Source organism: Vanessa atalanta, chromosome 19 (assembly GCF_905147765.1).
Source record: "Vanessa atalanta chromosome 19, ilVanAtal1.2, whole genome shotgun sequence".
Lineage (NCBI taxonomy): Eukaryota > Metazoa > Arthropoda > Insecta > Lepidoptera > Nymphalidae > Vanessa > Vanessa atalanta.
In genome coordinates, this window is record NC_061889.1 from 3,952,777 (window position 1) to 3,968,152 (window position 15,376).

A 15,376-nucleotide genomic window follows, 5' to 3' on the forward strand; every position below is an offset into this window, starting at 1 on the left:
GACAAGATTGGCTTTAGATTCAAATCTAGGCTTATATTTTAAAATTTATTTGTAGCATTAAGAGAAAAAGCGAACTCTCAGTATTTAATTAATTGGCGAAAATGATCAAGCAATACTGTATGTAAGATTTATTTAGAATTGGTGACATTTAAAAATGTGTTGACATTCCAAAATTATGCATTCGTCAAAATGTAAGGCTTAACTGTGATTTTGGTTTTGTTTACCAGTATTTTATTCATAATTTATTTTATTATGACCCTAATAAGCAATTTAAATGTGATTACTTTGAAGTACTTAATTTTTATTATATTGTCGTGTGTTTACTTATTTGTGTGATAAATCATGTTCAAGTTATATCAAATAAAATGAGTGTTTTAAAATAGTCTTTTATTATAGAAGTAATGCTACCATAATACATTGAGATAATCTTTATTGATATATGTAACTTATCATTTAAAGGACAGTCTGATTAGTACTTTTTAATAGTTTTTCTGATTAGAGCCATTCTTTGCTTATGAGCTTCAGTGACTGCCGCGCGTTTGTATGGTCGCAGTTCGTCGTTTCCAAAACCAGGAATCCACATGTTCCATTGTCGCTCTGTAATTATAACATAATAAAAAAATTATTGTTAAAAATATAGTACATATGTTAACCCTCTCAATGCAGTTAGTGTTATAATAAGTCCAACATAAAACTGTTTACCAAACAGTAGATGCATTATTCTGTTGAATTAAAATTGCTGCCATTTATGGGAAACACAGAATAATGTTGCAAGCTTCCAATTTTCTTTTAGTATAAGGATTTGTGAAAAATGTGAATGGCAAGATGTTTGTTTGTTCAATACCTAAAATTTTTGAAGTTTGTGTGGTTATGAAGATATTTTTACCCCAATATTTATTATAGTGCCATTATTTATCAAAGATAATTATTGATACAGAAGGAATATTTTTATCGGAACATAATATTTCTTTCATCATATTTTGGAACTTACCTCATAAAAAGTTCTCCATATGGAGAGCAACATAAAAAAATTGATCTTGCATGGAAAGAAAAATTCTTTTTTCTTACGACTTTAAATAATTCAGCAAAAGCTTACCTAAATGTAATTGCACATCTTTTAGCTCCACAGTCGGAGCATGTCTGTGTTTTGCAAGTGAACAAGCTGCATTTAAGGTAGTATCAATGAAGTCATCGGCCAACTGAAGGAGCATCTCTTCAACTTCTTCATCTAATTGCACAGTGGGGTCCACCTCTCTTACTAGCTCCTGCAGTCGTGGTCTACTGAGAAGCTGCCATTATATAAAAAAACCAAATCTGATTATATAGAATATCTTCCATAAATATAAAAAAAAAAACTATTTATAAAGCATTTATCAAAATCATCCCTGCTCAAGTTAAAAAATTTAGATGTGTGCCTGTATGTTTGTTACAGTGAATTTTGACCTTGACCCCCTAAATATAACCCGATCTGTCTCAGTTGACAGGTTGTTATTACTTTATTAAATCCTCTGTGAAACTATTATAAAAATAATTGAACTTTTAACCAATCATCACATTTAATCAAAAGCATTATATATTAGTATTTAGCAAATAATAAATCAATTTAAGCTTTTGAAGTTTTATCATTAAAACATTTATTTATTTCAACCAAACCTATATATAAATATAAACATACAAATATTAAACAAAATATTCTTAGAGATAATTGTAATACACTACTTTTGCATGAATAACAAAATTTAAGTTGATATTGTTTGTGTAATATTCATTTTTATTTATACAAATTCTAGTTCATTATATCAAAACAACAGAATACAATCAAAATATGTTAAACTTGTAATTGCACTTGGTATAACATTATACCTGACGAAACTCAAATATTACTAGTTCTATAAGTGGGTAGAAATTTTAAAGTTTACCTGAGTTGTTTGATCGCCTCCACCTGTTTGATTTACTTTCCCGCTTACTTGCGCCTGTGTACCCATTGGACTGTGCTGTGAAGGTGATCCTTGTATCGAAGTATTTTGTAGCTGTGGGCTCTGAAGCGGATTGTTGACAAATTGTATCCCTTGAGTGTTTATTGCACCTATTGTTGGCATGTTAGATGCTTGCCCCATGGAATTATTGGACATTTTATATATTTTTGTTTAACACCAATGTAATGATTAAGTTACTGGCACAATAAATATTTTAGGCCCAACAATCGTTAGAAATTATTTTTCATTTATATCTGCATTTAAATTAATAATATTGATTCATTTATTTAGTTCACAGAAAAATTATTACTATGTGTTTTGAAGCTGACGAAATGTCACTTCAATACAATTGAAAAATTAAATTCAGTTTCGACGTTTCCCAAAGTAGTGTTGCTACTAGTAAATATTAAAGAAAAGTAAAAATATAAAAGTATACAAAAAAGAAACTCCTTAACATTCAATAATTTTATAATTTAATTTGGAATTTCTAAGTCGCTCATTGCCTTGCGAGCAGGACGAGCGATAAATGTGATTAAAAAATAAGTAAATGCCGTCGTTTGATTACAAACACTACACTACTATAAAGCTTTGTGGAATATTGTTTTCGTTTATGTTATACCCTGGACAATATCTTTACTGCTTAGAAACATTGTTAATAATATGTAATGATTTCTGTCTAAAACTCCACCAAGAACATTGCAAATTTAAGTTATTTGTATTACATAAAAAAATCATTATTAATAAAAAACAGTATGTCGTGGCTTTGCAAGAGCTCATCAGGAAAGAAACCATCAACTCCTCACATACTCTAATGCTACAAAACTATAATTAAATAAATGTATATTGGAATGGGATGCCATTATATGGTCACCCGCAATCCAGACTGTATACTGATTAATCAGCGAAGTACTAGGACTACCCCATATGCAAACCTATATTTATTTTTATTCACTAAAGTCGAATGTTTTTGTTTTGAACTAAATTATTTATTAAACAAAGATTTTGGTAATAATTAGAGGCGCCATTTTCGCAATATACGTTTCCCAAAAAAGGGATAATAACCAACTAATGATGATAATGGTATCTACTATTAAATAGTTAAGGATTTTCTTCTTTCTTTTTTACTTTACTTTATACATTTAGTGTACACCACACAGATAAAATAAATAAAGACAACGTAGATGAAGCCTTAATAAAAGACGCGTACACTCTTGGCGACCTTATAGCTAGATAGCGATCTCCTCCAGGCAACCAACTTGTTTGTTATGTTGATAGGAAATAGTAGTTCAGTTTCACCGTTTCACGTAAAACTTAACTATTGTCATAGATAAGAAATCATGTCACAGTTTTTATCTATATAAATAAAATGAATGTTTGTATTTTCGTTTTCTATAAGTCCCTAAACCATGCATCCGATTGTGATTAAACTTTAGTACACAAAAACTGATTTATTTATAATAATTGTATTATAATTATACAATACATTACAATACCTAAAGTTTAAAAATATTTCATATTACACATATTATGTTTAATTTTAACTAATAAGGAAAGATACCGAAAAATAAAACTTTAAAATCCTCATAAATAGCTTTATTTAGTCAATTTCATCAACTAGCAGTTGTGCATTTTCAAATTTATCAGGATGAATCATGTCATTTTTGCAGTCTGTTGCAAATGCTTTTAGCGCTACTCGTAAATCCCAATCATGAGATAGTAGACGGCTGTAAAAAATGTTTTTTTTTTTATTAATACCATGCATACTGTATCATTTATTTTATTTAATAATTCTTAATAAACTATTAGCTGTATGTATTATGTGTGTATGTTTGTATGATATTTATTGTAGTTGCAGTTTAAGGTGTTTCAAGTTTAATGGGCTAGTCGTCATGTGATAACCATAAAAAGTAGCCTATGTCCTTGAGGTTAAGGGTATATTACATCAGATTCGGTTCAGTGGTTTGGCCTTGAAAGAGCAACAGACACTTAGACAGACGGACGGGCAAACGACAAACAAATATTTTTAAGCACTATGGAAGTCTAAGTCTCTGAAATATAAGTTGTATAAGATATCTAAAAATGCAGTAATGTTGATGGAAATAACTTACGCTTCAGCTTCTGCTCTTTTTAATTGCGTGTAATACATAAATGCTGTACAAATTACGTCTTTTTCCTCTTGTTCAGGATTAATGAGTGTCAATTGATTTAAATTCCTCACAGGATGCTGAAAGTTTAAAAGAGAAAATGTACTCAATTTTGCCAAAACGAAATAATCTAAAGGGATATTTCTATTTGGGGCCAAGATGAACCATTTGATAGAACACGGGACTCTTAGCTGCAGATCAAGAGTCGCATCAAATTTCCCATCGTTGTAAAAAGGAAACATTTTGAAGAATCCTGCCGGATGAAATTCAACCTTTTATGAATAAATCGGTACACCAGCAGCATAAAGACAACAAATCGACTTTCATTCGCCTTTATTACGCTGAACATATACAACCCGTTACTTCTTCTTCTCTACTTTTGTCCATCAGAGTCTCACCTTAAAACTGTTTTTAACTATTTCCGGCGAGGCTAACGACACACTGAACATTTCATGAACTATGTTATAAAATGACATTGTATGTACAGAATGTACGTGAAATATAAAAGTTCTTCTAAATTGCAAAATTCGCTCTGGCGTTTCTTTTGTGGCTTCCTCTTTAAAAACACCATCTATAATTAATATTAAACACTTATGCTGAAACAAAACATAAAATGATTTAAGAAAAATAATTTTGATCAATTAAATTTTTATTTTGCTTTCAGTCTATATTATTTCTTAATATTTAAATTATGTAGGCAGACTACCAAATTGGGTCACCTGGTGGTAAGTCACCACTGCCAGTAGATTTTCTCTCTGTAAGAAATATTTCTCATCGCAAGTTGCAAGATTATATGCATCTTGTGTATATGTCACCGTATATTACAACAATCGTTAGATTACAATCTGACGCGACAGACTGTAATCTGTCGAAATATTGTGAACTGGGAAATATGTATGCAATTAAACGCATTATTTTTCTCTTTAATGAATTCTGTCGAAGTCAAACTGTTAGATTACAATCTGTACCCTGATTGGCCGGTCTTATTATAATAACGTGCCCCCTGATGGTAAAGAATCACAACGTAAGAAATATTAATCATTCCTCATATCACAAATACACCCCCAACCTTGGGATACTAAGATGTTATGTCCCTTGTGCCTGTAGTTACACTGACTCATTCACCCTTCTAACCAGAACACACCAGTATTACCGTTTAGTGGAAGAATATCTGATAAGTTAGTGTACCTGCCCAGATGGACTTGCATAAAGACCTACCTCCAAGAAAATAAAAACACTTTATTTTATTCACTTAAATTGATAGCTAATCTTAAATTGATTTTCTTCAGATAAATATTAGCTTTGGCTTCGGCTTAGGCCAGAAATTAATCGTCGGTCCAATACTATTTGGCAGTAGGATATGTAGTTCTTATACAAAACTCTTCCACCATACAGTATGTACATTAGTTCTTACGTGATAAAAAGTAAGTAAATAAATCAATTTATATATTTGATTTCATCACATACATCATGTTGCAAGACATCGATGCTGAAACTTGTAATATCATGTGAGGACTTAGGCAGTTGCGTTAAAACGGAGAGTATAGCTGCGCGTTTCGCATACCACCTTTTATTGTTTAAAATTGATTGCCTTTTTTCTGGATTTAACATATTTCTAGAATGCGCTGCGTACACCGTATTCTCTTCCGATTCTGGAAAAGATACTTTTTTTATTATAATTGTACACAATACTTTCTTAAATGTTTGACCTGTTTTAATTGCACCATATCATATTTGTTATTCTTTAATTATAAAGTACATACCTAAAAACGACGTAGAGAGCATCATTTGCGCCATTGGATCATAGAACAAGTCGATTTTCCGTCGACTCGAATCATAATGTGAAAAGTAAAGTGATACAAATTTCTCAACTAACATCTTTGTCCTCTTATCTGGTACTGCGAGGTAGTTTTTGTAGAATGGCATCATTACACCATAGTTATTTAATTTTATACCATCCTAACAAATTAATATATTTTTAAAATGGTAATGCAGAGAACATAGTCTAAAACTTTTTTTTATATAGAAACAAGAAATGTTTGGGAGTTAGAAAGTTGGCAATTCACTCGAGTGTCTCAGATACTTAGTCTTTGCATGATCTCCTATTTGATTTGATAAGATAATTAAATAAATGCATAGAATTGTGCGTTTTTGTTGTGTTGCATGCATCATTAAAAATATAATTCAACACCATATGGGCTATTGATATAAATAAACTTAACTTACAAGTTCAGTTAATCTTGGAAACTTTTGCACAATCTGTTTAATATATGTGATCGAGTCCAGACCTTCACACAATGGATTTCCCTCTACCCACAGCTTTTCAATTTTACTACTAATTCTTTGCAGTTCAGTTAATGATGGAATCTAAAAAGATATAAACTAAAAATATTATTACATAATTATAACCATATAATATAATTTCAAAATGTTAACATACATTATTATTGCTCAGATTGATTCCTATTAGTTGTCCCTTGATGAAAAAATTTAATATATTTAATGGCACTTGGCTGAAAATCGAAATACAATTGTGTTATAATAACATAATTATTATGTTTTCGATAAGATCTAAAATTATCGATAAGTTTAAATACAAAGTCATTTAGTTGCCTTAAGTTATTGTTGCTTAAATTTAATATTCTCGTGTCTCTCCCCATCCTTATCATTAGTATTTTAAAGTGTGATAAAAGTGTTAAGTGATAAAAGAATATTTTCATTTCCACAAATTCTAAAAACAAAAAACACATTATTTCAAAATGCAAAAAAAGTTATAAATTGATAAATAAAATTCTAATACAATTAATATAAATACTTGGATCATTGCAGAAATATGATAGATTTAATTCAAACATTTCATTGAATCTTGAGCTTACAACACTGGTTACAATATTGTCAATAGTAATTCTCTGTTTAAAAAGATTGTGTGAGGTTTTATCATTGAAAAGTATGTCCATATTGTGCATAGTCCTGGCGTGAGGGAACATGAAGTCCAGTTTTATGATCTTTAAAACAAATGATAAGCTGCTGGTGTAGAATGTTGATACAACATTTTGTGTTTCAAATTGTACTGGGACAAATGTTACAACAAAATATTCACTTAATACTTCAAATAATTTCACTTCACTCTCTGTCCAACGATAGACCTGAAATATTTATAATAAATTCAAGATTCATTTATGATATGATATGATGATGATTATGATATGATGATGATGATAACTATATCATAAACTTTAAATTTAATGTACTCTTATAAAATGTCAATTCAAAAGTGCTGGAATAAAGTTCTATTTAAAAAAACAAAATTTGATTTTATAGGTTGCAATCAAAATAATATTAAAACACAATATTGTAAGTGTTTTGTAAAGCAACTAAAATAATAAATAAATACAAATTTTTATATTTCGCAATAATTAAATAGCCTACTTAAATAATAACTTAGATAAGTCACTGAAATCTCATACGTTTAGAAGTAGGTGTTAAAAGTAGGCCTATAAAAATAAATTAATTATTAAAATTGTTTTACCGTAATTTTATGATATGAATGTTCGGAGACTTCATTTTCTGTAATGAGGCAATTTTCAATGTATTCAACTAAGGTTTGCGTCGCTGATACTCGGTTCAACAAATATTGGTTATAATAAGTTCCTAATTGGTTCATTGTGCTTAAATTACCTAGGAATAGCTTTGTATAATTGTTTAGTACTTCGTTTATAGTTTGTGTTTAATAACTGAAAGTTAAAGTTATTGAAATTATACAAGAAACTATTTAAGTGATCTATTTATAATAAAACATTAAAGCATGAATGATCTATAAAAAAAAAAGTAAAAACACTACATACAATAATAAAGAAACACTTGTGTTCCAGTGCAAATGTATATATTATATTTAAAATTAAACTAAGCACAATATTTATATTTATTATTTGTAATTTAAATGTCAAATGTCAACTAAATGTCCAAAGTTTTTAATCTGAGGTTAACAGGGCAAAGAAATAAACATACATTTTATGTACTATGTATTAATAATCATGAGATTAAATATTTGTATTTACTCCATTACAATTTTTAAATACATTAAAATTTACAAACGTTATAAGAAATAATAGTTTTTCTATGTGCTTAAATTTGTCATAATAAAAGAATTGAATTTTCATACAGTTTGACTATATTGGAGCTTTGGATTTTTTATTTATACTAAAAACTAAATTAATGTTCTTTTAGTTTACATAAAAAAAAATAAAGACGTTACAAAATTACAAATGAACTCGACTGCGGACTGATTCTTATATGACAAATGACAGTTTCATAGTTGTCAAGTTTTAATTAAAATCATTATCAGACTTTCGGTGTATAACATACATGAATAATTAAACTGTACAAAAGTTTAAGTTCAAGTAATTATATTATTTTTGGATAAGCCACAAAAAGGAAATATAATGAAGACCACGTTACTTAATCTTTGTAAAATAGCTTTATTTCTATTAATTTTAATGACACTATTTGAACATGTAGTCGTCGCTTCTGATGCACCTAGGAAATTACAAATAGGTGTTAAGAAAAGACCTGCAGAATGCCCTATGAAGAGCAGAAAAGGCGATCTCCTGCATATGCATTACACAGTAAGAACTTATTATAATATAATAACTAATAATAATAATATAAATAATAATAACTTATTTCATATGATATCAATAATGTGTATCTAATTGATATGATTGCGCATTGATTGCTATAGTATTTTAATCAATCTATATTCCAATCAACAAATTGTATTGTGCTGATATTACTATGAATTATTATGTTTGTAATACACATACATCATTAATATAATTAAGGCAATAATTGCTTGGATAGGAATACCATATCAAAACACTTTATCATGTAGACAATAATTACTTTTTATTCTTATAAATGTAAATTTGATCATATAATCTTAATGTAGATTTTCTCAGTGTTTTCTTTCACCACCAAAATAAATTTGCCCAAATACAGATAATATTGTGTTATATGTTTAATATTATATGTGATGTTTAATTTTGTTTTTAGGGTACATTAGATGATGGCACGGAATTCGATAGTTCCATTCCAAGGGGTAATCCCCTTACCTTCACTCTTGGTTCTGGCCAAGTTATTAAAGGTTGGGATCAAGGACTGATTGGTATGTGTGAAGGAGAACAAAGGAAGTTAGTCATTCCACCAGAATTGGCTTATGGAGAAGCTGGCGCTCCACCAAAAATACCAAAATCAGCAACATTAACATTCCATGTGGATCTCGTTAAAATTGAGAGAAAAGACGAATTGTAATTTTTTATCAATATAAAATATATATATTTTAATTTGACCTGGTTTTTTATGTTTTTATTAATTGTAACAAGAAAAGTCAAAACCCCAATTTTATTTACTTCATTTGTAAAATTAGTAAGATAGTAGTTTTTACAATAAGATAACATATTAAACGTAATCAGTTTTTTATCAAATTCATAATCATATCATTTTCATTGTCTATAAAGTTTTAAAAAGATTTAAACAAGGATCTACTTATATAATTATAACTGGTAAACTAGAGATTTATTGACTTTATTAGTAAAACTAAACTTATTTAGTCATCAGCGATTTGTGAGATGTGGATCAGTGAGCCTCTCCATTTCCGGTTGTCAATGTTTTTGTTGGAATAAAAGTTTCGCAGAATAGATGTAACAATGTTGTATATTTATTTTATTTCATATATTGTAGGTTGGTAGACTGTCAAATCAGCTACTTACTATGATAAATGGGTACCCCCATCCATAGACATAGTGTAAAAAATATTGATATAATTCCTTACATTGTCATCCCTTGTAATTAAGCAGTGTTACAGAACAATCGATGGTTTGTCTGTCGTTGGTTGACTTCGAAAACTATTCAGGATGTCGATAGTATTGTCCTGTTACAATATTGTCGATACTATCGATAGTATCGATAACTCTCCGTGAGCAATACTATTGATAACAGCGATACTATTTATGATATCGATGGTTTTGGGCTAAAAATAGACATTTTATTTTTTTATTATTATTGTCAGTGTTATTATCTCGTTAATGGACTACAATCAGTCATAATAGTTTTCATATACTAATAGCAGAACACCGACAACTTAATAGCAGAACAACACTATTGTTAAACCTCTTCCTTTTACAAGACAACACACAATTTTTAAACTTCTAATATTTTTCCTTTAATTGAAGAATTAAATATTAACAGCAGCAACAGTGTTGCTAATATTGGTTTATTTAATCAGTATTACAGATTTAAACTTATTTGTTTGCAAAAAAAATGTATTAAGTAATTCTCTTACCCTTTATAAAAATTTAATTAAACTTAATTAAATATAGTGTAGTTACTTAATTACTTGACAGAAAGTAACACCATCGAATAAAACTATTTGTCGGTAGTACAAATCCATCGAAACTATCGATAGTCTTGATAGGTTTTGATTAAAACTAATGGTTTTTGTAATACTATCGATAGTATCGCTCAAGGGGAGCTATCGATAGTATTGAGACGTGACGACAATATCAATAAACTGTCGATACTATTATTTACTCCTTAACTATTGATAGACAATCGATTGGCCCTCGCAAGTAGACTATCAATATGCAACACATCAATTAAGTAACTACTAACTATGTTATGTCACTCGTATTTGTAATTACACTAGCTCACACACCCTTCAAACCGTAACACAAAGGTGTTGAAGTGTGAGTGAACTATTGTAAGAACGGACCTGGAATCTAGCATCTTAGATTCCAATATTGCTGGCGCATTGGCGATGTAAAGAATGATAAATATTTCTTACGACGCCAAGCTCCATGAGAGGTGGTGGCCACCAGGTGGCTCATTTGGTTTTTTTATGGTTATGTTTAAGCTTATATAAAACATTTTCGTGTGCAATACAATCGAATAATTTAGAAAAACATACGAATAGATATACTTTAATACACAAGATTCCCTTCATGATATATTTTAAGTGGCTACAATGAGTATTTACAGCTGCTTTGCAATATTAGTACCTACAAAAATATTATGTATATTCGCAATAATATAGATCTTTTTGAAAGAACCGGTGACAATCTTTGTAAAGACACAACGACAAAAGGTAAACTAATAATATCTAGTTTTCGACTTCGCAAAGTTCCTGGTTTACGGTAATCGTTTTTATAATAAGATTTCACAGTTAAATGCGCCATCGACTTAGGGGAACTGAGATGTTATGTTCCTTGTATTCACTTTCACTTTGAACTAGAACACAACAATGTGTATATAATGGCAGAAAAGTGGTTTCAATAATAAAATGGGCGGTAGCCGCCCAAAAGAGCTTACACAATTTCTTACTATTACCAAGTAAAGGTTAAGTTTAACTTGTTTCCGATTATAAAAAGTGATAAACCTGTACCTACTTATTGCTTTTCAGTAAAGCGGAAATTATCTCATTTTTGTTTTAAAATTTACTATACAATAAAGCTTTATTAACACTAGATACTAGTTAAGTTCCAGGCAGGAGACAACATATGTACATATATAATTGTATTTAACTAGCATAACTGTTTTAGATGTTGAAAAAGAGTAACTACTTAGTTTATTACCGGATCTTCTCGGCAGAATCTACATTCCGAACCGGTGGTAGCTTTATTTTAAATAGTTTGTTAAATGACTATTCAAAAGTGCTTGTAAAAGCCTACTTGAATAGAGTATATTGTGATTTTAATTTAGATATATTAGTTTGGATGATATATTAAAGTTCAGCAAATGAAGTATTTGTAATCATGTTGCATGACATCGAAACAAACGAAATAGAAAATATCATTTTTGACAAGGAATTGTTTGAGTAATTTGCTTCTTGCTGTAATTCCCTTATGTATAGTTTTGGACATCACGAATTTGTATTTGTTCAAGATCGTTTTTATATATTTAATAAATAATATTTACTTATGTGTACGTGGTCTATTTTATGCCTTATCTCCAAAACATGTCCTGTCCAGTAAAACGTATTTGTTAAGAGTAAGTCACTTAATCTTGTGAATCATATGAGTGGTTTCGATTTATTAGTTATTACATTTTTCTGGTGAACGTGAAGTGATACGTCTGTGACGATGAGTTGTATTTTCATATATTCGATGCTCCTATTCATACACTAAAATCCCGCCCGTCAGTTTCCTAACTATATAACACTGTAATGCTTCTGAACTTATGTGTAAAAAAATGTATAGTAATAATATTATTTATTATCAAGTTAGGTTACGATCTAACTTGGCGATAATAATAAAAAAATGTATTAAAATTTTTGACATGAGAGTAATGAATGCAGGTTCAATGGGTTAGTTTTATTTCATACATCATTTGTGGATTTGTTTGTAAAGCCAAAATAACTGCTTGAAAGAGACGAATCTTCGTCAGCAATATGTTTCCAGCACCTACCCTAGTAAAATCAGGTCGCGTTTTCGTTTCAATTAATTTCGTTCCATATGTTTTTTAATTCAATTTTTTTACGTATATTATCAAAAATATTAATCTATATATATGACGATTAGTCCATTTTTATCGGTTGATTTTCAGTAAATACTTCCACAACTCTTGTCAATAATACAAAATAAAGTGAGGCTGTATTTTTTATTACTTTGCCTTTTCCAAAAGGAATTTAATAGTATCGGACGTTATTTGACGTTGACAATTGACATTGAAGGATAATTGGAATTTCTGAATTTCAGTAAAAAATCAATTTGTATTTTGTCGGCAAAATTTTAATTTAGAGTGTAGATGTGACGACAGCCTAAAGTGATTTAAATTAACACTTTACAATTATTCGTGAAGTTAAAATGGTTAAAATATTATTTCTCCACCCGGATTTAGGCATTGGTGGGGCCGAGCGTTTAGTGTTAGATGCCGCATTGGCCTTCAGAAGCAAAGGCCACGAAGTCGCTTTTTACACAAATCATCATGATCCTACGCATTGCTTCACCGAAACCAAAGATGGCACTTTTCCCGTGACTGTAATTGGCGATTGGATTCCACGTTCTATATTCGGTAGATTCAAAGCAGCGTGCGCTTACGCTCGTATGATGTTCGCCGCTGCCTATTTAGCTTGGTATGTCATTCCAGCAGAAGAGCCGACGATAATTTTCTGTGATCTAATATCATTATGCATTCCATTTTTAAAATTAGCCAGAGGACCTTTTAGAGTAGTATTTTACTGTCATCATCCGGATAAACTTCTTACCACTGAAGGCGGTTTACTGAAAAAAGTGTATAGAGCTCCATTAAATTGGTTAGAAGAATTTACTACAGCTCGTGCAGATAAAGTTCTGGTGAACAGTAAATACACAGCTAGAGTATACCAAGATGCATTTCAAAAAATCAAAGATGTCCCTGATATATGCTATCCATCAATAAATACAGAATTCTTTAAGAGAACTGTACCAAAATGCTTGAAGGAGATTGTACCCGTGGGAAGTGACAAGTTCACTTTCCTCTCAATAAACAGATATGAAAGAAAAAAGAATTTAAAGTTAGCTTTACAATCATTAGCAGAATTAAAGCATATTATTGATGACTCCGACTGGGATAGAGTTCATTTAATAATGGCTGGTGGTTTTGATCCCATTAATTTGGAAAATATAGAACATTTTATGGAACTTACTGACCTAGCAGCAGAACTTGATCTAGTGGACAAAGTAACATTCATGAAATCTCCTAAAGATGTAGAAAAAGTATCTCTCTTATATAATTGTAAGGCATTAATATACACACCCTCCAATGAACATTTTGGAATAGTGCCTTTAGAAGCAATGTATTATAGTAAACCAGTTATTGCTGTGAATAGTGGAGGCCCGACAGAGACTATTGTTAATGATGTTACAGGATTCCTTTGCGAACCAAACTGTCAGTCGTTTGCTGATGCCATGAGCATGTTAATAGTGAATCCAGAATTATGTGAAAGACTTGGTGAAGCAGGAAGGAAAAGGTTTGAAACTAAATTCTCTTTTGAAGCTTTCACAAATCAGCTGGATGGAATACTAACGAGAGAAAGGCAGCTCATCTCCGAGGCGAGAGCCATTGAATATGAAAGAAAGCATAAATAACATGATGCCGACACTCCAACAATATTTGACATTGTTTGAGTGTTGAATTCAATTTGATCTCCTGTGATGACAATTACTAATAGAAAAACAATCATTATTATCTATTTACTCAAAAAAAAAATCTAGTTCTGAACAAATAATCTTCTAAAATATTATTTTATATTTCCAACAAAAAAAAAGTCATCACATTACTAGCATTTGTCTTCTTTGAATATCGAAAATCGTGGCTTAATAAAAAATAAGTTAAATATAAGCTAATTATCTGATTATAGCATTTTTGTATTACAATTATTTGGAATTAAAGTCTTTAGTATAAAGTGTTTCTCAGTAGCACAGATTAGAGGTTTTATGAAGATAAAACACTGTTTTGTAATAATAGTTGAATAGTACACAATAATATTACTTTATATTAGATGTAAGTTTTGTTTTTTATATATGTAGAATATTATTTTTCTATTTCTGTAATTTTACATAGATGAGTTTGACGAGGACTTATAAATATATATATGTATAAACAAAATATTTCTCTACCTAAAGGTACATGATGCTTTATAAATAACCTATACTATACTTAATTACTATACTATAAGTACTACAGTCTCTACAGATATTTCTCAAATAATTGCTACATATTTATTAGAAAATATATTTTTCTGTAAAATGTGAATATTAATGTTTAGATTTATAGCAAAAAAACAAAAAGATAGTTGAATTATATATATATTTTAATATGCCAATGTTAGCTTTATAAGGTTAGTTTTATTTTTAAAATAAATAAAATATAATTAAGATTTGTGTAATAATTATGAAAAAGTTTCATTAAGATTGGATATTATGTTGATTTAAATTTAACAATATTATTCTATCCCTTACTTCACTCTTTCTTCTAATTTGTTACACTCTACTAGACTATTATAACTTACTTAATAGTTAATATACTTATCTTGCTATTTACTAATTTTAACAAAGGTTGAATATTAATACATTTTTGTTCATAGTGACTTTCTATAATTTTCATGTATCTCTGTTAATATTGTTTCATGTAATAACTTATTGGTCTATATTCTGTTTTATATTTATTTAATTTACTACTCCATGTTGTAAACTTTGTAATATGTTAATTTTCTCTAACAAA

General features: G+C 29.5%; 4 protein-coding genes across 4 annotated transcripts; 2 read left to right on the plus strand and 2 right to left on the minus strand.

Moving 5' to 3' along the window:
- Nucleotides 1-370: 370 nt before the first annotated feature.
- On the minus strand, nucleotides 371-2,333 carry LOC125071224 (transcription initiation factor TFIID subunit 12). Its single transcript, XM_047681332.1, has 3 exons — nucleotides 1,920-2,333; nucleotides 1,097-1,289; nucleotides 371-597 (listed from the first exon to the last, which is right to left on the minus strand). The coding sequence occupies exons 1-3, from the start codon at nucleotides 2,130-2,132 to the stop codon at nucleotides 470-472; spliced, it is 534 nt and encodes a 177-aa protein (XP_047537288.1). The 5' UTR covers nucleotides 2,133-2,333; the 3' UTR covers nucleotides 371-469.
- A 1,221-nt stretch (nucleotides 2,334-3,554) lies between these two features.
- On the minus strand, nucleotides 3,555-8,018 carry LOC125071359 (nuclear RNA export factor 1-like). Its single transcript, XM_047681571.1, has 11 exons — nucleotides 7,966-8,018; nucleotides 7,650-7,854; nucleotides 6,936-7,266; nucleotides 6,734-6,851; nucleotides 6,561-6,633; nucleotides 6,347-6,487; nucleotides 5,884-6,079; nucleotides 5,588-5,772; nucleotides 4,519-4,716; nucleotides 4,085-4,200; nucleotides 3,555-3,700 (listed from the first exon to the last, which is right to left on the minus strand). The coding sequence occupies exons 2-11, from the start codon at nucleotides 7,782-7,784 to the stop codon at nucleotides 3,574-3,576; spliced, it is 1,620 nt and encodes a 539-aa protein (XP_047537527.1). The 5' UTR covers nucleotides 7,785-7,854; nucleotides 7,966-8,018; the 3' UTR covers nucleotides 3,555-3,573.
- A 409-nt stretch (nucleotides 8,019-8,427) lies between these two features.
- Nucleotides 8,428-9,467, plus strand: LOC125071379 (peptidyl-prolyl cis-trans isomerase FKBP2). The gene is made up of 2 exons (XM_047681597.1): nucleotides 8,428-8,745; nucleotides 9,173-9,467. The coding sequence occupies exons 1-2, from the start codon at nucleotides 8,563-8,565 to the stop codon at nucleotides 9,428-9,430; spliced, it is 441 nt and encodes a 146-aa protein (XP_047537553.1). The 5' UTR covers nucleotides 8,428-8,562; the 3' UTR covers nucleotides 9,431-9,467.
- Nucleotides 9,468-12,839: 3,372 nt separating this feature from the next.
- Nucleotides 12,840-14,972, plus strand: LOC125071307 (alpha-1,3/1,6-mannosyltransferase ALG2). Its single transcript, XM_047681500.1, has one exon. The coding sequence runs from the start codon at nucleotides 12,979-12,981 to the stop codon at nucleotides 14,239-14,241; it is 1,263 nt and encodes a 420-aa protein (XP_047537456.1). The 5' UTR covers nucleotides 12,840-12,978; the 3' UTR covers nucleotides 14,242-14,972.
- The last annotated feature ends 404 nt before the right edge of the window (nucleotides 14,973-15,376 follow it).

Bases quoted from the DNA above. Each gene is read 5' to 3' on its own strand.
- LOC125071224 (XM_047681332.1), bottom strand. From the start codon at position 2,132: ATGTCCAATAATTCCATGGGGCAAGCATCTAACATGCCAACAATAGGT. The intron at 1,290-1,919 runs GTAAACTTTAAA...ATATAATGGCAG, and splicing joins GAGGCGATCAAACAACTCAG to CTTCTCAGTAGACCACGACT. The intron at 598-1,096 runs GTAAGCTTTTGC...TTATAATTACAG, and splicing joins AGATGTGCAATTACATTTAG to AGCGACAATGGAACATGTGG.
- LOC125071359 (XM_047681571.1), bottom strand. From the start codon at position 7,784: ATGAACCAATTAGGAACTTATTATAACCAATATTTGTTGAACCGAGTA. The intron at 7,267-7,649 runs GTAAAACAATTT...TAAATATTTCAG, and splicing joins ATTCATATCATAAAATTACG to GTCTATCGTTGGACAGAGAG. The intron at 4,201-4,518 runs GTGAGACTCTGA...TTAAACTTTCAG, and splicing joins TAGTTAAAAACAGTTTTAAG to CATCCTGTGAGGAATTTAAA.
- LOC125071379 (XM_047681597.1), top strand. From the start codon at position 8,563: ATGAAGACCACGTTACTTAATCTTTGTAAAATAGCTTTATTTCTATTA. The intron at 8,746-9,172 runs GTAAGAACTTAT...TTTTGTTTTTAG, and splicing joins TCCTGCATATGCATTACACA to GGTACATTAGATGATGGCAC.
- LOC125071307 (XM_047681500.1), top strand. From the start codon at position 12,979: ATGGTTAAAATATTATTTCTCCACCCGGATTTAGGCATTGGTGGGGCC.